This window comes from Leptodactylus fuscus, chromosome 1 (genome assembly GCF_031893055.1).
Source record: "Leptodactylus fuscus isolate aLepFus1 chromosome 1, aLepFus1.hap2, whole genome shotgun sequence".
Classification (NCBI taxonomy): Eukaryota; Metazoa; Chordata; class Amphibia; order Anura; family Leptodactylidae; genus Leptodactylus; species Leptodactylus fuscus.
Window position 1 is genome coordinate 119251117 of NC_134265.1, and position 27639 is coordinate 119278755.

The 27639-nt window shown below is 40.6% G+C and overlaps 1 protein-coding gene across 3 annotated transcripts; it reads left to right on the top strand.

The window, feature by feature from the left end:
- Positions 1–80: 80 nt before the first annotated feature.
- On the top strand, positions 81–27235 carry HPS4 (HPS4 biogenesis of lysosomal organelles complex 3 subunit 2). Of its 3 annotated transcripts, none has more exons than XM_075276546.1 (14): positions 81–170; positions 2290–2429; positions 4539–4629; positions 11690–11833; positions 13097–13204; positions 13374–13487; positions 13901–13995; positions 14493–14559; positions 23223–23250; positions 23795–23891; positions 24481–25357; positions 25911–26043; positions 26634–26742; positions 26897–27235. In XM_075276546.1, exons 2-14 carry the CDS (start codon positions 2389–2391, stop codon positions 27066–27068), a joined length of 2076 nt encoding a protein of 691 aa, XP_075132647.1. In that variant the 5' UTR covers positions 81–170; positions 2290–2388; the 3' UTR covers positions 27069–27235. The 3 variants fall into 3 exon arrangements, with proteins under 3 accessions (XP_075132647.1, XP_075132648.1, XP_075132649.1); XM_075276547.1 differs by having other exon boundaries at positions 123–404; XM_075276548.1 differs by lacking the exon at positions 81–170 and adding an exon at positions 676–748.
- Positions 27236–27639: the final 404 nt, after the last annotated feature.

The following is a 27639-nucleotide window of genomic DNA, read 5'->3' on the forward strand; positions in this document are numbered from 1 at the left end:
TGGCGTGCGTTCCAAGCCTCTTCTCCACACCTTCGCGCACGGATAGGTGGCTGTCATGTTGTTGTACGGACACAGGGATGTGACGCATCTAGTAAGGGACGGCCGTATATTTCATGCGACGTTTATTTTGTAATCATTAGTTTAGTGGCGTTACCTAATTGTAACAACAGGTAGGAAGCGTCGCTCCGGAATGTGGCCCTGCCGCTCGCTGCCGTAATGCTGTATCTAACGCAATTGCTGCTTTCAGTGTGAACGTCCAAGAGACAAAATATGACCCCGAGAAGGGAAGTAAGAGCGGTTCTTACAGCAGCCAATCAGAGCGTGTCTTCTATTTTCAAAGTGTAACTGGAGGAATACAATCTGAACTCTGATTGGCTGCTGCTTCTGAGGCAGTTCTGTATGAGGTCTGTGGGACATTGAACGCTTTATATGTGGTTTATGACTATGCCTCTACATATTATTACGTGTAAAGTAATATACCGTACTGTAGGGTAGTTGTATGGTTATCATTGGCTGCTACTTCCTGATAAACTATCAGTATGTCAGTGATGACTATGGTCTCCCTTGTACGAGTATAGAATGTGCTCGTGCTCCACCTAGCGGCCGCTTGTAAGTATGACACCCCTGAAGTAGAATGAGGGGAGTGGAGGAATCACGAGAAGAGTCTTGTGATCACTTTATCTGAAATATCTGGCTGTACATCATTGTTTGTATCCTCCAGTACTGCGGCTTGTGCTATGACACGGAGGTGGGTAGAATACATTCCTAACAATGAAGGCTTGTCTACTTTTTATTGCTTTCAGGTGCTTTATGTGACATAAGTTACTGGGGTTCATGTGTATCCACCAGTGTAAGTGCAAGGAAACTACCGTAGTCAGCGGAGTACAAGTAGTCTTGTTTCTGTCTTCTTAAAACTAGACATCTCTATATAATTCTGTCATTTGTTTCCGCCATTTACATAAAACATTTTCCAGCAATGTACGATCCTCTGGCAGTAAATGTAGTAAATGCTTGCTAACCACATTTGTATTACGTTTGGTACCTCAGTATATGAGAAAATATTCTTCTGTATGTCCAAAAACTGAAAAACCACATGGACCCTGCAAAGGTGGCACCCAGAACTACTGTGGGTATATAGGCATTGTATGTGGCATCACAGTCTAAGTCTATACGGTTAGATACAGGACGGTTTTTATTCTTTTTTCCGCTATAAGTAAAATGGCATGCCTCTGCCTTATACTTCTACTATAGCATATACTTTATTGTGGAATTGAGACATAGAGCAGCCTAAGTTATGCCATACAGAAAAACAACAAATCTATGAAGATGGCAAATGGATAGTCATGTCCATGTCCACAGGAATATCCTCATACTGATAAGAAAACTGGCAGCTTCTGCTGTTCTCAAATCACTAGCAACAGACATAGATCTAACTGCACGTACAGTATATAGTATTCGAGGTCCTCAGCACTCTGCCCTAACAGCAGAAGTGGGGAGTAAGGGTAAGTTCACACGGAGGAAAGTGGAACGCAATCTGGCACGTATACACTTGCCGGCAGATGACGCGCTCAAAATGCTCCCATTGATTTCAATGGGAGTTAGTCTTGTATACGCCACGTTATTTTGCTGCCACAAAATCACGGCCGCAAAATAACGCAGCATATACGCGTATATAGCATTATAAGTGCGTCATCTGCCGGCACATGAATACGTGCCAGATTGCGCACCACTTTCCTCCGTGTGAACTCCCGCCAAGTAGGATCCAGCAGTTGGATTTTACCAGAAAACCAGAAATGTCCAGCAGTGGTTTCCTCCCTTGTTTCAGTTGAGATTTGCACGCCCATCTGAGCCAAGTGTGTGTGTGTGTATATGTATGTATTTATATGGCTGAGGTAACAATCTTGTGTATCAGCAAACCTTATATTGTTTACATCCAGAGTATGAGGATCTATCTGGGTCATGTGATAACACAGATACATGGCTTCTTATGCTGCATTTCTAATAACCGTATTCTAATTGTAAAAAGCTATATCCCTGTGTGATCATCACATGACCAGGACTGCTCTTCATGTCTTTGAAGCAGACATTGAGGGTTCTCGTTCAATAAGTACAATCAGAGATATAGAAATACTAAGGAATCTAGATAAGATGAATAGAAAACCAGGGCGTTACTTGATGACCTATATCCTATCCATTTGGATGTATACTATATATAGGAAATGTACAATATATAAATATCACTCATTCTGCGCTCCCTCAAACACTTCTCATTTTTCTACCTTTTACCAGGAGTCCACAAAGTTTGGAGGCTATGAGACTCTGCAGTAAATCTTGTGTTTCATCACAGTAAAGTTCTTCATGGCGAGTGAATAATTGCACACTGACTCCATGGCATCTCCCTTTGTTTCCGAGTCCAGACCTGTGTCATGGTGAGTGAGTGTTATTTAGAATAATATTAGTCAGTAAACAGTTGTGTGAGCTTATATGAACAATTGTTGGAATTTTTAAGCTAGTTAAAGAGGACTCCACTGTCTCTAGTTCTTTGCATCCTTCAGGGTACATGTACAGTGTCAGTGTGCAGTGTATGGGTGAGTAAAATTGATCATGTACGCATACATTCAAATTAGTTGACTGAGACGCAAATCTGGAAATGTATAGGACCTTCTACATGATTTGCGACTCTTTTCTGTGGCTGGATATACATCTGTAAAAACTACGGATGTGTGTATGGGGCCATAGAAATGTATGTTTACATACTTTTATCCACAACTTTGAATAAAAAGTACAGTGGTGAGCATGAGAACTTAATCTGTGCCATCTCACCTTTACTGCCCACTGTTCATCACCAATCAGCGTGGTTAGTTTTGATACCTGAGTTTCTACTACATTTGGGTGGTCTTGTACAAGAGCAGATAGCGGTGTGTGCCTCTGACCTTTGACTTTACCTCTGATTTGACACTGAGAGTTTAGAATCATGCCTCTGTCTGCTCTTTGCCACAGACCACCCACTTCACAGTAGAAGCCTAACTAGCATATTAAGTACCATAACATCATCTATCTGGTGTATGAAAAAAAAAAAATCACAAAATTTGTCGCAATACACTGTGCCTCATATTACCATAATATGCACCAGAACTGGTGTCAGCTATAGAACAATTTACACAAGTTCACAACTGTTCTAGATTCGATTTATCAGTACACAGAAAATGGCCTATCTTGCCTGACTCCTCCACACATACATACTCGGCTAGATGTATAGTTTTGATTTCTATCTGAACTGGAGGGTAGAGACTACCTGCCATATACTGTGCACAGTACATAGGGTAGAATCTTCTGTACAAGTGTCTCTCCCACTCAGAAATAGCCGTAGGAACTTGCAGGACATATATATATATATATATATATATATATATATATATATATATATATATATATAAAAACTACTGCAGTGGTGTGAATAAAGTACTTTGATTGTAATAGATTTATAACCAATTTAGCTCCAGTAACAAACTAAGCCTGTCTTTCATCTTTTATCTCACTCATCTTCATCTTAGATATGTGAGTTAACATGTGAAAATAATGCCAGCATACCACCCCCCTTCCCCCTCTCCTTGGAGGAGGATGCTCGCCATTCTTTTCCCGCACGTGTTTTTCCGACTTCAGTTCACTTATGTGTTTTCCCTTTCTATTGATTCGTCCCCCTTCTCCCCTTCGGTACTTCTGGACCCCCATTTCCCTTATTACTATGCTACGTTATATTGTCTACAACCTAGACAAGGTTGTACCTTTGTTCTTTTGTTTACAGGCGTGGCCTGTGTGCCATTGCGCCATCTGTTCTTGTTCTCCCTCCTTATTTGTTTTTTCTTTTGTTGTATTTGAAAAACTTTAATTAAATCCGATTAGACATAAATACACAATACATGTAAAACTGCATGTCGGAGGTATGATCGTAGTAGCAATCTTTCCTGATACTTTGCATCAGTCAGTGTAAAAGGTTGGTGTAAACAAGCAGAGACTGATGTGTTTATCACCAATTGCAGATTGTTCTGCCTGAACATCATAATAGGTTTTGTCTGACGTGTTTAGATAGGTCTGATGTGTCACGTCTTCTGACAAACCATGGGCAGAGCTGTCACATCAGAGCACTTTATAGCTTCTGTATACTTTTCCTCTTCACTGGCTTTTATTTGTTGTCACTTAGTTCCTAGGCTTCTGACAACTGATCGGCACATTGATATCACAGTATTAATCTGAAGAGCAAATGAGCCTTAAAAATAGCAGCAACATTCATGATGTGTCTTTTGAGAAGGGAAATATCTCCTACATTCTTAGAATAGCAGATTAACAATGATGTAGATGCTACCAAGATGCTACCCTGCCATCAGTAATTGACAGTCGACATGTAGCATGGGCTTTTGGGACTTTTCTTGTGTTGTCAGTAATTTTAATCTATCTATCTATCTATCTATCTATCTATCTATCTATCTATCTATCTATCTGTCCATCCAAATAGTTTTTTTTTTTCTTGTTGTTTGCAGGATGAATTATTTTTTTCTCTATGATGGATCAAAAGTAAAGGGAGAGGGTGACCCCACAAGGGATGGGATTAATTACTTCTACCCTCCTCAGGTAAGCTTTAGATAAAAAACGTGGACATCTGAACTGATGGTAATATGTGTATAACTGGACGTTTCTCTCAGCAGCTGTAAGTGCTAATTATTTGTGAGGGCACTAATGGGGAATTATGCTGGGGAAGTGGAGTTGGGTACTAAGGAGCATCTTCAAAGGACGCAAAATACAATACAACCTGTTTTATTAATATATAGTGAAGCTATTAACCCCTTCCCGACATGCGCCGTAATAGTACGGCGCATGTCGGGTCTGTAACTATGGCGCCGTGGTCAAAGGCGCCGGAGGCGCCATTTTCCCGGCGGCGCATGGGCGCCGCCATTTTGGCTGGGATCGCCGGCTCCTGGAGCATGCTCCAGGGCTGACGTCCCATTACCATGACAGCTGGGAGCCTGTACAAGGCTCCCAGGCTTGTCTGCAAATCCTCTCTTTTGCAGGCTGGTCTATGCAGCCTGCAAAAGAAAGGATGCTTTTTTGCAATGCATTGCAATGCAATAGCATTGTAATGCATTGCATTAGTGATCAAACCCCCTGGGGTTCAACACCCCTAGGGGGTCTAATAAATGCAAAAAAAAAAAAAAGTTAAAAAAAAAATATAAAAAGAATTAAAAGTTCAATTCACCCCCCTTTCCCTAGAACACATATAAAAGTAGTTAAAAACTGTGAAACCTATACATGTTACGCTAGGTTCACACCTGCGTTCTTCTTTCCGTTCTGTGCTTTCCGTCTTCTGCATGCCAGAAGACGGAAAGCACAGACCGGGTGCGGCGGTGAGCGTTTTAGGCTCTCCGCCGCGAAACCGGATTTTTTTATCCGGACACAGAGTACTGCATGTCCGACTCTGTGTCCGGATTATAAAACCCGGTTTCGCGGCGGAGAGCATAAAACGCTCACCGCCGCTCACGTCCGGACATCTCTCTCACCCATTCAAATGAATGGGTGAGAGGGACTCCTGCAGGTTTCCGTCTCCTGCCTCTGTTTTAGGCAGGAAACGGAAACCTGCAGTACGGAGAGGGCGACGCAGATGTGAACGAGCCTTTAGGTATCCACGCGTCCGAAATCGCCCGCTCTACAAATCTATAAAAATATTTTTCCTGTTCGGTAAACGCCGTAGCGGGAAAAATAGTCGAAAGTGCCAAACCGCCGTTTTTTCACTGTTTTGATTCTGATAAAAATTTGAATAAAAAGTGATCAAAGCAATAACATTTCCCGAAAATGGTAGAACTAAAAAGTACACCCGGCCCCGCAAAAAAAGACGCCCTATACATCCCCGTACACTTACGTATAAAAAAGTTACGGCCGTCGGAATATGGCGACTTTTAGAAAAAAAATTTTTTAACACAGTTTTGGAATTTTTTTTAGGGGTCAAAATGTAAATAAAACCATATAAATTTGGTATCCCTGGAACCGTACCGAAACACAGAATATAGGGGACATGTCATTTTGGCTGCACAGTGAACACCGTAAAACCAAAGCCCGTAAGAAAGTCGCAGAAATGCATTTTTTCTTCAAATCCACCTCATTCTGAATTTTTTTCCTGATTCCCAGTACATTATACAGAATAATTAATGAAGAAAAATTTGTCCCGCAAAAATTAAGACCTCATATGGCTCTGGGAGCGGAGAAAGAAAAAAGTTATGGGGTTTAGAAGGAGGGAAGTCAAAAACGAAAATCAAAAAATGCCATCGGCGGGAAGAGGTTAAAGAGGATCTTTCACCATCTCCAACAAGTCCAGCTCTTTGTATCAATTAATAGTTGGAATTATTCCTCTAGCCCCCACTGTTTCTGAGCAATCAGTGCAGGATATTCTTTTCAGTCCCTGTACAGTCAGGAGGGGTGTGATTCTGAGCTCTGACACTGGCTACCTCCGTGCTCTGAATCATGCCCCTTGCCTAACACTCACCTTCTGACATTACAGAGTGTAAATAGAACATCAGGCACCAAAATTACCTGAAATAGTTTGTTTACACAATATCTATAAATCCTACAATCCTATATTCACAGTGGAAAAGTTGATCAGACCTTTCATAGGAATTAAAAAAATAAATAAAAAATAACTTTTATTAAGTCCTTTTAAAACTTTGGTACTCCACAATACAACACATACCCAATTTGAGAAAATATTTACAACTAGGAAGTTGCTACCATTGCTGATATTTTCCCTAATAGCAACTAACTCCCTACATAGTAACCATGCGGTTATCACTCCCCATAGAGGTCTGTTAACAGGACTGTATATGTTTAAAGCTCAGTGTCTTAATCCCCACCACTTGGAGGTTACTGGCCTTGTGCCACGCCAACCAAGGGGGGAGGGAGTCACTGGCTTAGTCCCTGCTCAAACCTTAGCTATGTGAGGTCAGTTACTGCTATGCTTATTAGAATTCTGACCCTACGCGTTTCGTTAAACTCATCAGGGGTCTCTTTTTTGCCTTTTTCTTTTCTCAAAGTAATAGCAGTAATAACTGCTTTGTTTGTCTGATAGTGTGGGCGGTTGATACGCTGACCGCCAGCAGGACCGCCGCTCTGACTTTCAGCGGTGAGTTGCCCAGCCGGACTTCACGCTTATACGTGTTAAACCACTCCCCCATTGCTCCTCTGAGCCAATGCTCATATTGTATATTCTCCTCTGTTTTTGCATGCGTGGGGCCTGCCGCACCTTTCTTCCCGCCCACCTCTTTCAATTGGCGGAACTCGGCGCTCCCTCTTCTCTTCCCCTGCGCATGCGTACTGTCATCAAGGTTCCCGATCGTAATGTTTCTATTAGATCTGCTGACATTGCTTCTTCAAAGATTCTTTTCGCGCATGCGTCATGTCTTTGGACATTTTGCCGCATCATTGTCAGACCTTGTCTGTATGAATGTCTACATATACGCCACTTTGTTACATCGACTGGTTCCGGTGATATTAGACCTGTCACCGCAGCTACTACAACAATAAGTATGTATCGGCACTTAGTGTAGAAAAAACGTATGTTGTGTATTGCCGCAGACCTATTTTAATCTATCATGATGTGCTGATATTTCTTACTATTCATAAATTGCCATATTTACACCATAATTATTACCAATTTTTTTCTTTAATCAATATTGAACAAGACTAGTGAACCTATTATAATTATTATTTATAACGGGGGACGACGTGGGGAGCTTTTATTCCCCATTAGACTTTAAATTGGGAATTACAGTAGCTTACACTACTGGGCTACTCTGTATTATAAAGGCAACGTTTTATTTGAGCGGCAAGCTTGAAACATATACGTGTTCTTCTCCGGGGTTATAGTGTGTCACAATCATTTATTACTCTTTGTTCTTAAGGATCTGTCTCAACTATTATCTGTACATATCAGGTATGATTTATTCCAAGAAGCAGGAAAAATCTAGCTGTTCATTCAGCCCCTTTGGTGCCATACTCTCCATTCTATAAATCCACTGAGTTTCCTTTCTCAACAAAAATCTGTCCCAGTCTCCTCCTCTCGACGGAGGTTTGATTACCTCTATGACCTGGACAGTAAGGTCTTTCGTCTGTCCTGAGTGTTGGTTAATAAAATGTCTTGCCACCGGTGTATCTCTTTGATTTTGTATATCACAAATATGTTCTCTAATCCTCCGCCTTAGCTGTCTGCGGGTTTTACCCACATAATTAAGAGGACATGGGCAGCTAAGGAGGTAGATGACTCCACTGGTTTCACAATTTGCAAAATCCCTGCAATCGTATGTCACACCGGTCGCCACACTCATAAAGGAAGATCTCTTGAGAATAAATGGACATGCTGAGCATTTACCACAAGGGAACGTCCCCATTGGTCTTTGTGCTGAGAGCCATGTTGATCTCTCTTCTTCAACTGGTAGTACACTGTGTACCAGGCGATCCTTTAAATTCTTTCCTCGTCTGAAGGTAATACTGGGTCGCTCACCCACCACTTCACCAATGTCTGGGTCGGCTACTAAGATGTTCCAAAAATTCTTCATAATTTTCCTTATTTCTTGGTGACCCGAATCAAATGTACCAATCATCCTAATAGGACTTTGAGAGGGTACTTTCTGTTTAGGGACTAAAAGGTCCTTTCTTTCTACTTGCTTCGCCTTTGTAAACGCCTCCTCTACTACTTTTCTAGGGAAGCCCTTGTTCTCAAAGCGTCTTGCAAGTGTCCTGGATTCATTTAAGAAATCTGTATAGGCCGAGCAGTTACGACGTGCTCTTAAAAATTGGCCTCTCGGTATCCCTTTCTTCAGGGGATCTGGATGACAACTAGACCAATTAAGGAAGCTGTTAACAACTTCAAGTCCAAAAACGTTATGGACTCCTCCTGAAATTCTGCTGTGAATCTAAGGCCCAAACTATTTTCATTTAGTCCCTTAACAAATGCCTCAAACTGTGATTTAGATCCTCTCCATAATAGGAGCACATCATCAATAAAGCGTATCCATAAGTCTATGTGACCCGCCCATTCTATATTCTCCTCCGCATGCACAACGGTTTCCTCCCACCAGCCGAGGTATAAATTTGCATACGTGGGGGCCACAGGGGCCCCCATCGCAGTACCCCTCAGCTGGTGGAAGGTCCGCCCCTCAAAGGAGAATACATTGCGCTCCAGAATAAATTTAAGGAGCTGCATAACGAAATTGTTGTGTTCAGTAAGTTCTACACGTCTGGACTTCAGGAAATAGTTAATAGCCTCATAACCTTTTTCATGGGGGATAGAGGAATATAGCGCCTCGACATCCAGACTTGCAAAACATACTTCCTCCTCCATAATTATCCCATCCAATCGATTCAAAACATCCATACGGTCCCTAGTATATGAGGCCAACCCAAGAACAAAAGGTCTCAATATAGCATCCACATAATGGCTTGCATTTTGGATTAGGCTCTCTATCTGGGACACAATGAGTAACTGACCTCACATAGCTAAGGTCTGAGCAGGGACTAAGCCAGTGACTCCCTCCCCCCTTGGTTGGCGTGGCACAAGGCCAGTAACCTCCAAGTGGTGGGGATTAAGACACTGAGCTTTAAACATATACAGTCCTGTTAACAGACCTCTATGGGGAGTGATAACCGCATGGTTACTATGTAGGGAGTTAGTTGCTATTAGGGAAAATATCAGCTATGGTAGCAACTTCCTAGTTGTAAATATTTTCTCAAATTGGGTATGTGTTGTATTGTGGAGTACCAAAGTTTTAAAAGGACCTAATAAAAGTTATTTTTTATTTTTTTAATTCCTATGAAAGGTCTGATCAACTTTTCCACTGTGAATATACCAAAATTACCTGCTCTTATTGCTCAGGAACAGTAGAGGTTAGAGAGAAAATTGCAACTGCGCTGGAAGCAGTGAAGCAGCTCCTTTTAATGGATGCTAAGAACTTGAATTGGTGGAGGTGGTGAAAGGTCCTGTTTTTATTCCCAATATGGCTTCACTGCAATGACCTTTGAAACTTTTTCTCATAAAGATATCACGGACTAAACTGTAAGAATAAAAACCTTCAATCCCATAGAAGCCTTGTGACATTTTGCTAGCCTCTGGAAAAATCTTCTAATTTATCTACATAACAGCATTTCTATGTGGTGGAATGCAGCATGGTAAATTCATTGCATACTCTATGTAACATATAAGAACGTTCCTCTTGTAGTAATGAGTTTACATCCGGCTCTGCAGTCACACCATTTTAGATTAGACACTGACTCGAGGAAAATCTTTTCATTGCTATTTCATTTTTCCATTCTGTAGCAGCCTTAAAGGGATTATCCAGTTCATATTATCAGTTTCTTTTATACAGACTCCTTAGCTGATGTCACTGGTGATGTCATGTTTGTGCTAGAGGACCACTATAGACAAGCATAGGCCTCAGGGGTGACTTCTTCATTAACAGCACGTGAATGCTGTGATGTTCCATTTGTGAAGAGGACAGTATTCCGCAAACCTATAAAATTATGAACTGAACAACCCCTTTAATGGTTTTGTAGCTTGCTTGAGTTCTTGCAGCTGCACTTGGATCTACTTTTCATATTGACCTGGGCTGAATCAGGTCTGTGTTTTCCTTAGCCTAGATTCATACTGTGCGTTTTTCTTGCATTTTGAAATGCTATGGTAAATCAAATGTAAAAACTCATGAAGTTTAAAATAAGTAAATTTTAAAAAAAATTAGAAGGCTTGTTTTATTTATTTACAACATCCAGAAGCCTGTTATTTCCTATCCTACGTCTTGTACTATTGTCACTGGCACTTGGCTGTCAAAATCCTCTTATTGTAAGCTAATAGTGGCCATATTTGCATGGAGCAATGGCGAACATTAATACAATTGCCAAATGTTGGTCTCTGTAATAGGCACCCTTCTTCATGTAAACAAGGATCTTTCTATTTACTGATAGCAAAAAGATATCTTTAAAAGAGATGAGTAATTGACAAAGATAATAAAAAAAAAAGTCACGTTAACGTTTACCTAAAATTCTAAAACCACTTTTCATAGATGAATAGTGCACTTTGAATATATGGAGATTTGTAATATTAAAGAAATCTGTTTCCTTCTCCATTTATTAGTCTACTCTCCTCCTCCTTATTGTAACTCAGTGTTTATCTGAATCGTCTCCTTACTCAGCCAAACATACAGAAGTCTATGGAGAGGACAAGGGAGGCTAATTAACTGATTTTTTGCCTCAGTAGACTCTTGAAGATACATAAATATCAAAAGAGTTCTCTCACTCACAGTGTGCTAGAGATTAGCAACAGCCTCCCCCCTCCCCTCTCCATAGACTTCTATGTAAAAAAAAACTCAGCTTGATAAGTGAAGAAGGAACATATTTCTTTAGTAAGATATATCACAGAGTTTCTTATATTCACCTGTGCCATTGATTTATGAAAAGCTGTCTTAAAACTTGAATTATTCTTTAAGGCTATGTTGATATATATGTTAGGGGCTCAAAAATCACAGGCTAAACCTAGTCTTCTGGCAAAATGATGGACACTGTAACAGAAACCTGACATACCCCATTCAGTCTCTGTTATTATCGCAGCACAGATCTAATTAATAAAATAACTAATTTTATGATTCTCTGTGCTTTCCAGACAGTTATTGACCAACAGGAGTTACTATGTGGACAGATAGCAGGAGTTGTTCGCTGTCTGACTGAGATTTCCAACTCTCCTCCCAATCTTATTCGGTTGCGGAAGCAAAAATTTGCAATTCAGGTGCATGGAGAGTATTTATGGGTGAGTATTTTAGATATTAAAAAGTATTTGGTGGCAGTTCACTTTAGTTATACTTTGTAAATAAATAACATATTAGAAATCACTTATTTGTGGGTTATAATACCCCCATTTCTCAAATTTCTCATTTAAGTTCACATCTGCGTTGCAGTGTCTGACCTGAAAATTGGTAGAGGAAAACTTTTTCCTCCACCGGTTCCAGGTTTAAAGCAACGGACACACAACAGACCCACTTATAGTCAATACGGTATGTCGGACTGTATTACCACTGTTTTAGCAGTCTGCTTCTCCGTTGTTCTGGTCTTCCAACAGAGAAGCAGGCCATAATTGATATAAATGACACTGCTCTGTAAACTGCAAGAATGGCACACACAGCTCTATTACGAGAGCAAAGGGGTTTAAAGGAGTTGTCTGGGAAGAAATAAAGGAGTAAACATATTTGCTGTGTTGCTGTCCTAAATACCTTTAGTTAAACAGTAGCATCGTGAAAATAGAATAGGCTACATGCTGCTTGAGACCTGCAGGGGTGGGGTTTGGGGTGGGGCTTGCTGTTCTTTTTGTGTTCAGGCTGATTAGCCAATTGGCTTAGAGTTAGCTCTGGCTCTTAACTCCCCAATTGGAATTGTTCTACTTAAAATTCCTGCCCACTGTGTAAGTGCAGGCTACAGATTTCCCTAGCCAAGAATCCTATGCAGCACAAGTACAGAGTATACAGGGAGGACCAGGGAGGAAAGCAGGAAAACTGTAATTATGGTAATAAATGTATATTGAAAATATACCGAGATTTACAATATCAAACATTATTGTAACTTTACCGGTAAACTTATGTGAATTAAAGTTTTCACACTGCACTGGTTGAACATTCGTACTAATATAGATGAGGGTCCCTTCAGTCCCCGTTATTATATTTGGAGAACACAGCAGGGGAAGCAGAAGTCTTATTCTTCTACTTTCTCTGCTGACACTCTGACTCTCAATCAGATGACCAACTCCACTCTACTCTATGAAAATCACCTGGAGTAGAGCGGAGTCAGGGACGTCACAGAGAGCTGAAGCAGCAGCAGGGAAGGCAGAGCACAAAGAGATTTCTGGCTTTTATTGTAAGAATGTTTGTCATCCAGTGCAGTAAATGCACTATGCTCTATTTAACATCATGTTGCACTGTGGTGATATCGGGATATCATCTGAATTGTAAAAATAATTAATTTGACGGCTTATAGGAACTACTTCTCAGAGGTTTCATCCTTGCACTTAAATTTCTTTCAGGCTCTCGGATGCTCAGTTGATGTTTCTGATGTCACTTGCAAGTGTTTCTTGGAGGACCTCATTGGACTGTTTCGGTTCTATAACGGGCCATTGTGGCATGCTTATCAGGTAACTGTTAACTTGCAGAGTCTTATATTAGTTCTGTGAATATGCAATATGGTACTTTACTATATCAAGAATGAGCAATATTTTAATTATAGGAAGAAAGAAGTGTAGTTTTGAGCTTGGTACCAAATATATAGGGTTACACGCATATCAATACCTGTTTTCTTTTCAGGTTCGTCCCCAGGAGGAGCTGAGCGCAGAGTGGGATCTTTACCTTGAACACATACAGAACAGCTCTGATCTGCACCAAATCTTCAGCTCCCTCAGCCATGTGGATAAAACTAAAGTATGATCTCCCTGTCTTCAGATCAATCTGTTATTTTGTGTATTATGATGCACAGTGTGGCTATATGACTGTAACACAAGAAAAATAAATCTGCTTGTGGTGCCTAAGGGTAAGACCTGCCTCAAAGTCAGTGCCAAATTCAGTCCCGAATCTGCCTGCCATTGTATTCAATGGGAGGCAGAGATCAAAACAGGAAGTTGAAAGTAATAAGTATCCTGGTCGGTTTTGCTGCAGATTCTGTGGCTGATTTACCGACAGAACGTGCAATTCGAGTCACTCTGCTGAATCAGCGTGTAAAAGCTACGGGGCAAAGAGGGAGGGCTGGAAACAATGGTGTCACATTTAAACAAATATGATGAAATGAATACAGATAAAATTGCAATAAATGCCAAAGTGACTTTTTTATGTTGCAGGTGGATCCACTTCTGTTGCTTAAAGCTGCACTCATTTTGCAGACATGTCAGCGCTTCCCCTATATACTGGCTGGCTGCATTATGTATAAAAATCGGTATGATAAGTAATCCTATTATTATTAATGGTAATTTTATCTTTAAGAAGGGATCTGTCATGACATTATTTCTATTTGGTTTCTTCATGTACGGTCAGAATAGCCCAGTATGCTGTGCTGTTCTATCCAGTAAATAAAAATGCCAGAAATATTATAAGTCAGTGAATTGGAGAAAACAGACTTGTTATAGATCTTGAAACTGGAAGCCATGATATTAGCATGTAAAGAGCCTAAAGTGTGTGTGAGTATTGTGATTCCATCTCACACGTTTAAGGAGCAAACTGAATCATGTCTCCATCCACAATATTTACACATGGATTAGTCATTTTAGTGTATGATTTGTATGATCTATTCAAGACTGTGTTTTCAGGAGGCTTTGACTTATTGAAGTACTGCATCCCTCCTGTTATTCAGTGACTGTGAGTCATTAGCTTATATTAATTAACTAACATTATTATAATATACCAAGTAAAAACCCTTTGTCTCTCACATTTCAGCATAGTGAGCACACAGCTTCCTCCTTCACTGACTTCGAGGGTTCTCTTTCAGAGCCTTGTACAAAAGGTGAGTATGTGTCAAAACAAGCTTCTGTCATGTGAAAACAAAAGTCCACCCTCTATTCAATTCTATTGTTGTGCATATTAGGACATCATAAAAAAAATCTTATGACCTTAGATATACAACCTCAAATGAACAACAACACGTGAGAAATTACAAAATATCATCATTTAACAAAAACTAGGCTAAAATGCAGAAGCAGTACCCTCCTACTTCTCCCCTAGGAATTACGAGGGTAAGTAGCAGCCCGGTGTTGCTGAGCAATACCCTTGATTAATTGGTCATCCACAATCATATAAAAACTTCTAGAAAAACAATTTTGGCAGTTTGCTGGTTTGGCAAATTCAAGTGTGTGTTAACAAAATATCAAGGAAGGAAACACATCCACAGTGATCTTACAGAAGCAATTGTAAGGTCATTTGTACACTATTAGAAGTCCATGAAAATACAATGAGAAAGATCATTCCCAAGTTGGCGCTTTCTAAATAAATAGTTATTTCTGCTAAAGATGGTTCTACAACTTCTTGATTGATGGAGTGTTCTTAGCTTTTCCATTTATAGATGATGACACAGTGGTATCTGCTATGTGTTGTTGTGCATCTGAAATTTTATTTGTCTCATTTTAAGACTGTCTAAGGGGGCGTTCACACTACCATCGGTGTCCGACAGGTAGTGTCCGCTCCTAGTGTCCGCTCAAAATCTGGCACGGACATTAGGAGCGGACACTAGCTGTGTCTGTGACACCTGTCATTTATTTAAATGGCGATCGGGTGCGTTCTTTTGCACTCCGTGCCCGTTCTTCACTTTCCGCATGTAAAGATGTCCGACTTCTCAAGCGGACAGAAAAACCCGACATGTAGGGTTCTACTGTCCGCTTGAAAAGTCGGACATCTTTACATGCGGACAGGGAAGGAAGGGCACGGAGTGCAAAAGAACGCACCCGATGGCCATTTAAATAAATGACAGGTGTCACGGACACAGCTAATGTCCGCTAATGTCTGTGCCAGATTTTGAGCGACACTAGGAGTGGACACTACCTGTCGGACACAGACGGTAGTGTGAACGCTCCCTAAGCACCAGATATTTTTATTATATTCCTGATAGGTAGAAGAAAGAGGGTGGACTTGTTTTTCTCAATAATGTACTTGTATGTCAATATTCAGGAATTTCTGTCTGCTCTTCACATATTTATCTAGTAGAGTTTCCTACAGCCCCATGACTCTTATCTTCTCTTCTCACAATGGCCTCCATGATTTCTCCCATGCATGCCTCATACTCTGGAACTCACTACCATGATTCATAAAACTGACCTCCGCCCTTCCCCCCACAGTAATACTGCCACCACTACACCACATGTCACCTGTTGTCTCACCTATCTTCCCTTATAGACTATAAGTTTCCAGGCGGGGCCTTTTTCCTACTTGTATCTGGTTAGTTATCTACTTAGTTTTTTATTTATTGTACTTGTTGTATTATGTATGAAAACAACTTCACAAACGTACAGCACAATGGAATTAATGGTGCTTTCTAAATAAATAATAATAATCCCTATTGCTCCATGTATTATTCATTCCCAATTCCAAATATGTCAATCAGAATAAATCCCTGCATCGATGACCCAGTATCAATAACTTGTAATTTGATGATCTAACGCAAAGCCTCTTTGGAAACGTCCAATGCATCACCTATCACAACATCCCGTGGCCGAGAGTTCCATAGTCTTACTGCTGTTAGAGTGATACTAAAATCTTTCCTCCATAAGTACAGGACTTGTTGTAAAAGGATGGTTAGAAAGCTCTCTGCTGTACAGTCAGATATTGGAATGTTATCCATCATTTTTTGAAGAACTCTAAATTTGACCTGGGAACTGGTTTAAATTCAACCTCCGTTGTGTGTTAAGTGATGAAACCATGTGTTAGGATGATTTATGTCAATGCTAAAGATTTCCTAGTTAAAAATTACACTTAAGATTTATGATCTGTTCTTTGCACTGATCTTTAATAATAGAATATTAGAATTTGAAGCCACTGGGGCAGCACAGTGGCTCAGTGGTTAGCCTTGCAGTGCTGGAGTCCTGGGTTAGAATCCTGCCAAGGACAACATCTGCAAGGAGTTTGTATGTTTTCCCCGTGTTTGTGTGTGTTTCCTCTGGGTTCTCCAGTTTCCTGCCACACTCCAAAGATGTACTGATAGAGAATGTAGATTGTGAGCCCTATATGGGACAATTTACAATGTTTTTAAAGCGCTGCGGAATATGATGGCGCTATACAAATAAGATAAATTAATACATATTAGAATGGTAGGAGTCTGGCACTTGGAACCCCCGCAGATCAATTTATTAAGTTTATTAGATTAATTTTTATTGATTATTAGATTATTTGTTAATTACCGTATATACTCGAGTATAAGCAGAGTTTTTCAGCACAGTTTTTGTGCTGAAAAAGTGCTCCTCAGCTTATATTCGGGTCATTACGGTAATTTTCTGCTAGAAGGCCAGGATAGCAGACCCCGCCCCCCCACCGCTCCATCACACCACGTAAGCTCAGGCCCGCACCCGGCATGTGGCTGCTTCCTGGCCTGCTAGCAGAAGTACCGTAAGTACTTCTGCAGTTTTTAATGTACAGCATCGCCATGCTCCTGGCAGGAGCGTGGTGATGCTGTGGGTCCCGGCACCCGCCCCCGGTGTCTGGATGCCGGGTCTGTAAATGTAAGCGTTACAGCGGAGGTGCCCTCCGGAGATGTCCTCCCCCCTCCGGAGATGTCCTCCTCCCTTCTGCCTGCCCCATACTTTTAAAGTTGCAGGCCGGCTCCTGCGCAGTGAGCTCGCAGGAGCCGACCTGTTCCGACGACAGCCGGGAGCCTAATGAAGGCTCCCAGGCCTGTCATCGCTATATTACTATTACGGCTGGTCTATGACCAGCCGTAATAGTAATGTAGAGAATCTCCTATCTCCCACTTGTATTGCCATCTATGGGACTTACAATCAAATGACTGCAGGTTCAAGTCCCCCAGGGGGGGCTAAAAAAAAAAAAGTTTAAAAAAAATATATATAATATAAAATAAATAAAAGTTCTAACTCACTCCTTTCCCTAGAATACATATAAAGGCGGGTTCACAGCACCTGATCTCAGTTATGCAGGTTTCCGTTTTCTGTCGGCAGAAGACAGAAACCGACATTCAGTGTCTGTCGGTGAGCGTCTTCTGCTGCCCATGGCGAAACCGTTATGCATAACGGAGATTGGGCGCTAGTGTGAACCTTCCCTCAAAGTAGAAAATGACTGTGACACACATACACATTAGATATCCCTGTGTCTGAAAGTGCCCGGTCTACTGAATATAGGGTACCTGCAGTGCTCCTGTTCTGTCAGAAAGGGGTTAATAGGAGCACTGCAGATACCCTATATTCAGCCAGGCTGAGTTCCAACTGGGGGTAAAAAACCCAGTCCTCAAGCTCAGGGAAGGGGCAGACAGACAACCAAAACACCCCCTCCCCTTCCCCAGCATCTACTGCACCCAAGAACTCGGCCATTTTAATTTTTGAAATTTTCCAGTAGCTGCTGCATTCCCCCCCCCCCCCCAGGCTTATACTCGAGTCAATAAGTTTTTCCCAGTTTTTTGTGGTAAAATTAGGGGGGTCGGCTTATACTCGAGTATATACGGTATATTATTACTCTGGCATACTACATATGCTTCACAGGTCATTGGTCATATGGCCTGTTTACAGCTCAGTTCCATTCAAGTAAATTGGGCTGAGTTTTAATACCAAGCACAGATACGTTACAATAAATGGCACTGCCAGCAGGTATTTGACCCCCTCCTCATAAGCAAACTGCTCCACTTGTCTCAGGTATGAAGGCTGCATTTTCCAGACGGCATGTTTCAGCTCCTTCCAAAGATGTTAATAGGATTTAGGTCAGGGCTCATAGAAGGCCACTTCAGAATAGTCCAATGTTTTCCTCTTACCCATTCTTGGGTGTTTTTAGCTGTGTGTTTTGGGTCATTATCCTGTTACAAGACCCATGACCTGCAACTGAGACCAAGCTTTCTGACACTGAGCAACACATTTCTCTCTAGAATCCCTCGATAGTCTTGAGATTTCATTGTACCCTGCGCAGATTCAAGACACCCTGTGCCAGATGCAGCAAAGCAGCCCCAGAACATAACAAAGCCTCCTCCATGTTTCACAGTAGGGACAGTGTTCTTTTCAAGATCTGCCTCATTTTTCCTTCTGTGAACATAGAGCTGATGTGCCTTGCCAAAATGTTCGATTTTTGTCTCATCTGTCCATAGGATATTCTCCCAGAAGCTTTGTGGCTTGTCAACAATTTTTATTTATTATTACTTTTGTTGTCAGATTCAAGTTATTTCTGTGACCATTGTGGGTTTTTCTTTCAATAAACGAGGGATACCAACAATTTTGTCCACGTGTGTAACTGTGCGTGTGCACCAAAAACTTAAATGTACCAATACATGCAAAAGAAAAAAAAAATTGTCTCTGACATTAAAGAGTCATTCCCATCTCATATGCCATAAAGGTGTGATAGATACAGGTACCTGGGACTGACACCAATCTCTGAGATCCTTGAGCCCAGATTTGTGGTCTATAAGAATGGAGAGTTTGCCGCACATCTATTGCTTTCTGTATTAAATTCAGTTTAATTTTAAAAATCAAATCTCCTTGCAGACCAGGCAGCCTTGGCTTTTTTTAAAAAACTTCCATAGACATGAATTTCTGAGAACTGCTCACGTGACAAACTTTTCACTCTTAGTGACAACAAAACTTGTCTCAGGGACCTTTGGTTTCAAGAGAGGTATGGGATTGACCCCTTGGGGATATGTCAGATTTCTCGTCTGTCTCGAGACACATCAGAGTAAAAGTGAATGTATGCTGCCAGTTGTATCAGGATGTCCCCATTAAGCCCATCCATTGAATATCCTGGAAAGAGTTTCATGTTTCTACGAGTGGTATAGTCATTATCTTTGCACAAATTGGTTCTTAATGAATTATAAGCGCTATCCTAGATTTCCTCAGCATTGAAGGAGTTCTCAGAGTGGAGTTATGTGTAAATGGATTAATCTAAACATTTATCCTGCTGGATTTTCTAAGCCTTTGATGTTGGTCAAGCAGCTGATTGGATTATTGCGGCTGTATTTGCATGACCTGCTGTCATTTCCATACATGTGATGAGCAGATTATTGCAGCAGGGATAAGAGTGGTTTGTCCGCCACCTCCCGAGAGCCATTGTTCTGTGCACACATGTGATTTGTGCCAACGTGTTTTGATCTAACCTCCTCCTATAGTCGAGTCTTTAATCCTATCAGTGCTATTTGTACAGCAGACCTTTATGATAGTGATTGGTATTCCAGCACTTCAAACACTTCCTTTATATTCAAGCCCCAAGGACCATACGTTTCAGGAGGGACATTTCCCAAAACGGTTGCAGATTAAAACGACTGCGCTCAATCCAAATGTCTGCCTATGTTTTGTGACTGGAATGACAAGCAGAGAATGAGAATCTGATATGCTATTGGCAATCAAAAAACTTAATATACATGTGACTTATATTGTTGTGGCCTGACTGAGAGTAGAAGCAAATGTCATGTCAATATAGCTCTAATGATCCAATCCATCAGACGGCTATTTGACCTACAGTACATAAAATATTCCCTGATAATAATGTTAGGTCATGAATACCAAAAACTCTACTTTGGGAAAAAAAAAAAAAAAAAAAATTTCATGTGTGTAATCTCAGGATTCAGACTAGCATCCTGATAATCTGTCATACTTGAGAAGCAAGTGTCTACACTATATAATCCCTTAGATATAACAGTTTGAGTGACCACTACCCTTATTTTTCCCTGCACAGTCAGTACACCATACACATTGAGAAGCAGAGTACTATTCAGGGCTCGTTCACATCTGCGCCCAGGTGTCCGTACTTCAGGTTTCCGTTTCCTGCATAAAACAGAGCAGGAGACGGAAACCTGCAGGAGTCTCTCACCCATTCATTTGAATGGGTGAGAAAGCTGTCCGGCCGTGAGCGGCAGTGAGCGTTTTATGCTCTCAGCCGCAAAACCAGGTTTTATAATCCGGACACAGAGTCGGACATGCAGTACTCTGTGTCCGGATTTAAAAAAACGGTTTCGCGGCAGAGAGCATAAAGCGCTCACCGCCGCTCACGGCCGGACCCAGTCTGTGGTTTCCGTCTTCTGGCATGCAGAAGACGGAAACCACAGAACGGACAGCTGAACGCAGGTGTGAACCTAGTGTCACAATTGAGAAGCAAGGGAAAGAATAAAGAAATGCTGGATTTCAGAGAAGGGAGCCAGAATTTGATAGTAAAGTACATTAGAAAATGTACTAATAACACAAATATTGCGGGAAAATTTAAAGTTGTTTGAAAGTTTAGTTACGCCTTAAAGGAAACCAGTCACCAGGATTTTACAGTGATGACCTATCCTTACGATAGAACAGCAATTTCAGATAGGTGAGCATCCGACTACCTTATCCCCCACTGATCAGCTGGCTCCCTGGGCCGATCAATGAATTAAAGAGGACCTTTCATGTCCTCAGGTACATGTGGTTTTATATACTGCTAGAAAGCCAACAGTGCACTGAATTTAGCGTACTGCCAGCTTCCCTGTTATATGTCCTGGGAGAAGGGATATCGGTGCATTTACCGATAGCGCTTCACTATCAGAAAGTCATTCCTAACAGTCTAACTGGGAACTCCTCTCCTAACAGTACTGTCCGTAGCGCTATACCAGGGGTAGGGAACCTTTGGCTCTCCAGCTGCTGTGAAACTACAACTCCCAGCATGCTCCATTCACTTCCATGGGAGTTTCCAGAACAGCAGAGCCAGTATGCATGCTGGGAGTTGTAGTTTTGCAACAGCTGGAGAGCCGTACGTTCCCTACCCCTGGGCTATACTGTGAGGATGCATTCCTTACCACCCAGCCATGACGCTGATCAGTGAGGAACACCCCCCCACCCCCTTCCTCCACAGTCCTAATCTATGGATGAGTACTGTCAGGAGGGGGCCGTCCCTCACCGCTTAGTGTCATGGCTGGGTGGTAAGGAATGCACTCTCACAGTATAGCGCTACGGACAGTACCGTCAAGAGGGGCATTCCCAGTTAGGGAGCGTTCACGCTACCGTCAGTGTCCGACAGCTAGTGTCCGCTGCTAACGTCTGTTCAAAATCTTGTGCGGACATTAGCAGCGGACACTAGCTGTGTCCATGACATTTTGCATTGATTTAAATGGACACTGGGTGCGTTCTTTTACTGTCCGTGGTTGTCCTTAAGTGTCTGTTCCCAAAGATGTCTGACTTTTCAAGCGGACAGAAAAAACCTACATGTCGGGTTTTGCTGTCCGCTTGAAAAGTCGGACATCTTTGGGAACAGACAGTTAAGGACAGACACGGACTGTAAAAGAATGCACATGATGTCCTAGTAAATCAATGCAAAATGTCACGGACTCAGTTAGTGTCTGATGCTAATGTCCACACAAGATTTTGAACGGACACTAGGAGCGGACACTAGCTGTCGGACACCGACGGTAGTGTGAACGCCCCCTTAGACTATCAGGAACGACCTTCTGACAGTGAAGAGCTATCAGTAAATGTACCTTCTTACAGATCACATAACAAACGGGAAAACCTTTCTAGTGGTATATAAAACTGCATGTGCCCTAGGACATGAAAGGTCCTCTTTAAAGGGGATGTGCCTACAGTGTATGTAGTAATGTCTGGTTAGGAAGCAGTTTCAGCACTTGCCCAAGCCTGCCTTCCCCTTTGATTAGCTGATATGGGGTGTCAGGAGTTGGACACTCGCTGATTTGATACTGATGGATCCTAAGAATGAGCCATCAATTGTAAAGTCCCAGAAAACGCCTTTAAATCTCAGCGTAGTCCCAATATTATTAAGTGCATGTGTACTTGTACTACAATTCCTGAATATGGGCCTCATATTTGTGAATTAATTGCACATTTTCTTGAACATGTTGTTAGATTTTTTTATCATATTAATAATGCTCACATCTTTATTTTACTCCCTCTCCACTTGATACATGTGGCTGTCATCCTCCAGGGACAATCATTTAACATTAATATATTTTTCCTATATAAATTGGGTAATGATATTGCATTAATATTAATATGTTGACTTTCTTAGCAGGGTAGTTTCTCTTGCATGACAGCCTTTTATTAAAATATGCCTAGAAATAGTACAGGTTTATGAGGTTTAGTTTTCAGCATGAAGAGAAACTCCAGAAATGAGTTTTTCCCAGACCTTATCTGATTTACTGAATCCAGTACCATTTGCCACCTTAGTAGTGTGAATATTGGTACTATATCATCAGCATGTGTCTGTTTCTGGGACAGCTGGGTGACATCCATTATAACTCCCTCAGGGTCTTCCTCTAAGATTCGTAGACTTATGATTGGTGTATTTGCCACGTTTTGCAATAACGCTGGAGGTGCAAGTTTATTACTGAATATTTAGAAAGCCTTACATATTGAGAAGTCAGGAATGACACAGGATATACAGTACATTGAATAAAAGTTTACAGTATAGCTGCTGATGAATAATACATACTATATAGTAAACTGCATTGTTATTATTTAACACAAAGTGCATTGACCTTGATGTTCTCATGTTTTTTTTCAGGCACCCTTGAGCACTTCTCAAGGACAAGGTAAGAATGCCATAATTATTCTTCCCTTTCAAACAATATTCCATGATGTGACATCCGTTGCAGCTTGTCACAATTTTGGTGCTGCATTGACAAATCATTGTGTAGCTTTGCATATAATGATTATCTATCTACTTTATATATACCAGCACTTGACAATTCATAGGACACACATGCATGGTGTAAAAATATTTCGCCCCGAAAAAAAAAAAAAATTCTAAAAATATTTAATGTTAACTTATTATGTGCCCAAATTCTTTCCATATATAACAAGTAGAGATGAGCGAGTAGTATTCAAAACTGCAGTTTCGAATACCTCGCTCCATAGGAATGAATGGGAGAGATTGCGCACTGGCCAGCGCTTAACCCCTTGCAGTTCGCCTGCTCCCATTCATTCCTATGGAGCAAGGTATTCGAAACTAGAGTTTCCAATAGTATTCGCTCATCTCTAATAACAAGCCCTCACTTTGAGAAGCGTGAACTAAAAATTGTAAAGTTATAGCTGAACCATGCTAATATTATTACTGCTTTTGTATTTCTGTAACAGATACCTTGTTACTTCAGGATGTCTATATGATCCCAGTATTTGTCATGGAAAAAGAAGCTACGGCACTTCGCCAATACCCAGTTCAATGGATGACCAGGTAGATATAAAAAAAGTAGATTGATAGAAAGGGAGAGTTAAAGGAAACCACTTGAAGTTTCTGACTGGTTTATTATATAGCTTTGTCTTTTCTGTGTCTTCTTAGTTCTCTCACTTTGTCTTTTTTTTTCACATTCTTTCTTTCCTATTTTTCTTTTTTCTCTTTCCTTCCTTCCTTCTTTCTATCTCACTTTGTGCTTTTCCCTCTTTCTCCCCTTTCCCACTGTTACTTCTTTTTTTTTCCCTTCTTTCTAACTATTTTTGTTGTTTCTCTACTTTTCCTTTTTCTCCTCCTTTTTTATCTCCTTTCTCTCTTTATCTCTCTTTCAGAACATCTTTGAAAATAAAGGAAGAGTTCTGAGGGTTTATTGCCATGGTCAGCACTGACACTTTTCTTACAGTTGTTTTGTGTGAGGACATTTTTTATGTTTTATGAAAAATTCTTGACCATTGCCAGAATCAGTTTCTATGGATACTATGTTTGGGTATCCCCATGTACATCTGTTACAAGCATATGAGAACCAATTTACATTGTGTTTTGATCATTCATTTCACATACTCAAAATACTGTATTGTATTTCTATACCTAGAATACCAAGTTCCTCAAGAAGAAATTCAAGTATTTCACACAGCCTCAGCGAGGAAGCCCAAGTTAACCAGTCTCAGGTTTCAGATGGGGTTTCCACTTCATTACCAAAAGTGGAGGTTTCATCTCATTCAGCAGGAAATGTCAGTGCTAAAAATGACAGTATAGCTTCAGACTCTGTGTTTCTCGGAACCCTGCCGCATGTTCCTATACGAAGCTCATCTCCATGTAAACCTATAAATGTGCTTAATACAGGCAGTGAAGACCAACAGATAGATGCCAAAGAAAGCTGCAGCCCTGAAGATGTGTTCGTAGACAACGGTCCTAAGTACTTTCCTGTAATGACTTCTGAAGACCAAAAAAAGGTTCTTGTGTCACAAAAAGATCCTGAAATTGAAAGTGAACATTTATCTACAGGGAATGTTGTTACTTGCTGTTCTACAGATGAGCTAGAGAAAGGCAGTCCTAGTGAATCGGTCTGCTCCACTTTGGTGGACAGCCAGACCACTGTGAACAACTCAATTGAAGTAAATAATGATGAGTTACCAACCATGGAAGAGAATTCTGGAGACAATCATGTCCCTAGGACTACTGAGGACAGACTTGAGATGTTGTCCATTACAGAGAGTGACACCCAAGTGAAAAATGCTGAAACTTCCAAGGTTATTTCACTGTCTTTTGAGAGCACAGAAATAGAAAGCTGTCAGACCACTAACTCTTGTCATATCACAGATTGGACGCTGTCGCTAAGCTCTAACCCACCAAGCAGTAGCTCAAAACTGGTGCAGATGGTTTTATATGTCCATAACGTGAAAGGCTTAGTGCTCTCTCTCATTGCAGAAAGTGATTTTAAATGCACCAAAGAGACTATTAAAGATGTGGTGAGTATGAAGCCTTTGACAAGGACTTAAAACTTTTCCTTGACCATGAATAATATCTTTCTCTAGTCAATAAAAAGTAGGTAGAAATAAGGACAGATGAACAAACTGTTAAACGAAAGTTTATCTGCTGAAGCAACCATACACATTTTAGCTGACTAGTCCGTTACTATTCCTCAATCTGGTCGTACATGTTCAGTGACACCGGGTAAAGGGCAAACAATCCTTATGGGAACAGACTGCAAACATTGTTTTCAAGAAAGCTGTTTTGTGAATGAATAAATCTTTCACAAGAACAACATATCTTTCTATCCAATAATATAGACTTTCATTGTTATTTTTTTTATGCACTTCCAATGTCATCGATCTATCTAGATTTAAAAAAAGGTATTAAATCCAGCGCTGACACTTGCCAATTCTTTAGTGGTTTTCATAGCAGCACTCACTTCATTTACATTACAGACAAAACAGATAGTATTACAATAACATTTTTTTAGGCTGAAGCCTAGTGAAAAGGTTTACGCTAACATTTCTGTTACGTCTCTTTGTCCTTTAGTACGACAGCACACTGGCTTCTCTCAACGGCTTAGAAGTTCATCTGAAGGAGACGTTACAAGTAGCCAATAATAATTTATCAAAGAGCACTTACAACTTTACGCATTATGACTCTATTCAGAACACACTTACTGGTATGTGGTGTCTTTTTTTTAGTATTATATCGATAGGGGGCGTTCACACTACTGTTGGTGACAGTCATCAGTGTCCATAGCTATTGTCCGTTACAAGATTTTAGCAAAGGACACTAGCTGGACTGTCAGAAATCCGTTAAAATTTCCATTTGTTTCAATGGGATTTTATCTTGTGTCCGTTTACACCCAAGTCCGTTTTTTTCCAGCAAACAAAAAAATCCTACATGCAGGACTTTTCTGTCTGTTGGAAAAAAACGGATGGTAAGTGTCCGTTATTTTTTTTAACATTGAAGTCTATGGGCAACTGACTTATAACAGACAGTAACTGATAGCTATCAGTTACTGTTCGTTTCTGTCCGTCATGATAGGTGTAAATTTTTATTTTTTTTTTACCTTCATAACAGAATCCAACGATAGTGTGAACACTACCTATCAGTGAAACAAGTAGATCCCAGAGGTTGGACCCCACAATTTATAGTTCTAGCATAACCTAGCAATGTGCCATCAATGTGAGATGGGAATGCCCCTTTAATACCCATAGTCAGATTCTTGGATTGTGTATAAGAATTCTCATTGTGTCTTCTTTACAGCTAATCTGCCATCAACGTCAAGCACAAGTGACCGCCAGTTTCTCAGAGCTGCTAACTTAATCCACTCGGACTTTAGCTTATATCCATCTTTACATGAGGTGACGGTAAGGTAAGATACGGGGGATGATTTGATGTAAGTGTTAAATTCATCTCCATCTTCCTAGCCTTTCCAATTTTTTTGACAGATGCCACAAGCTGTCTTTTGTGTTAATGTTCAGGCTATGCAAGCAAGTAATGTTATCTTTTTTCAATGAACGTTATAGGAATGCCTCGTCATCTGTCTATGGCTGCCAAAGTGCTGTCCATGAAACTTACTTCCAGCAACTAGCGCCTCTTCTCAGGAATTCTGGAGCTCCTGACCCACAGGACTTTACCTTCATGCTACATAGCAAAGCCAAGCAGAAGTTGCTGAAGCATGGGCTCAACCTGCTTTAACAGCGTAACACCTTGTATCATGAGAATGCTATAGTATGCATAATAGTATTTTCTCCAGCCAAAACTGAACAAAAGCAATGTCGTTTATGAAACCTACTCTTTATTAGATGCATCCGTGTATCTACATCTAAATGTGTTTTACACCACAAAGTAAAGAAATATTTTAAATAGATAAATATAAATAATAAATATATAAATAAAGGTTATAAGTGTTATTGATTTGTAATGTAATATCAATGTTGATATTGTCTACAAAACCTCCTTATAAACACTGTGACTAGGGCTATGTTCACATCTGCACAGAGGATATATTTCTACACGGGTTTCAGTTTTAAAACACCAGAAATACGGCGGATGCCATGATACTCAGAGATCTATGGGATCCGGTTGTAACTCTTTATTGCGGTCTGCCCTTTTCTGATCATAAGAATAAATGATCAAGAGATTTGTTCCATTTTACATATACTATTTGACAAAAAAAAAATGCAGCAAGCTGGATTTATTGGAGTGAAATTATACTTTATATGTGTGAATGTAATGATTATAATATTGGAGCAAATGAATATGTTAA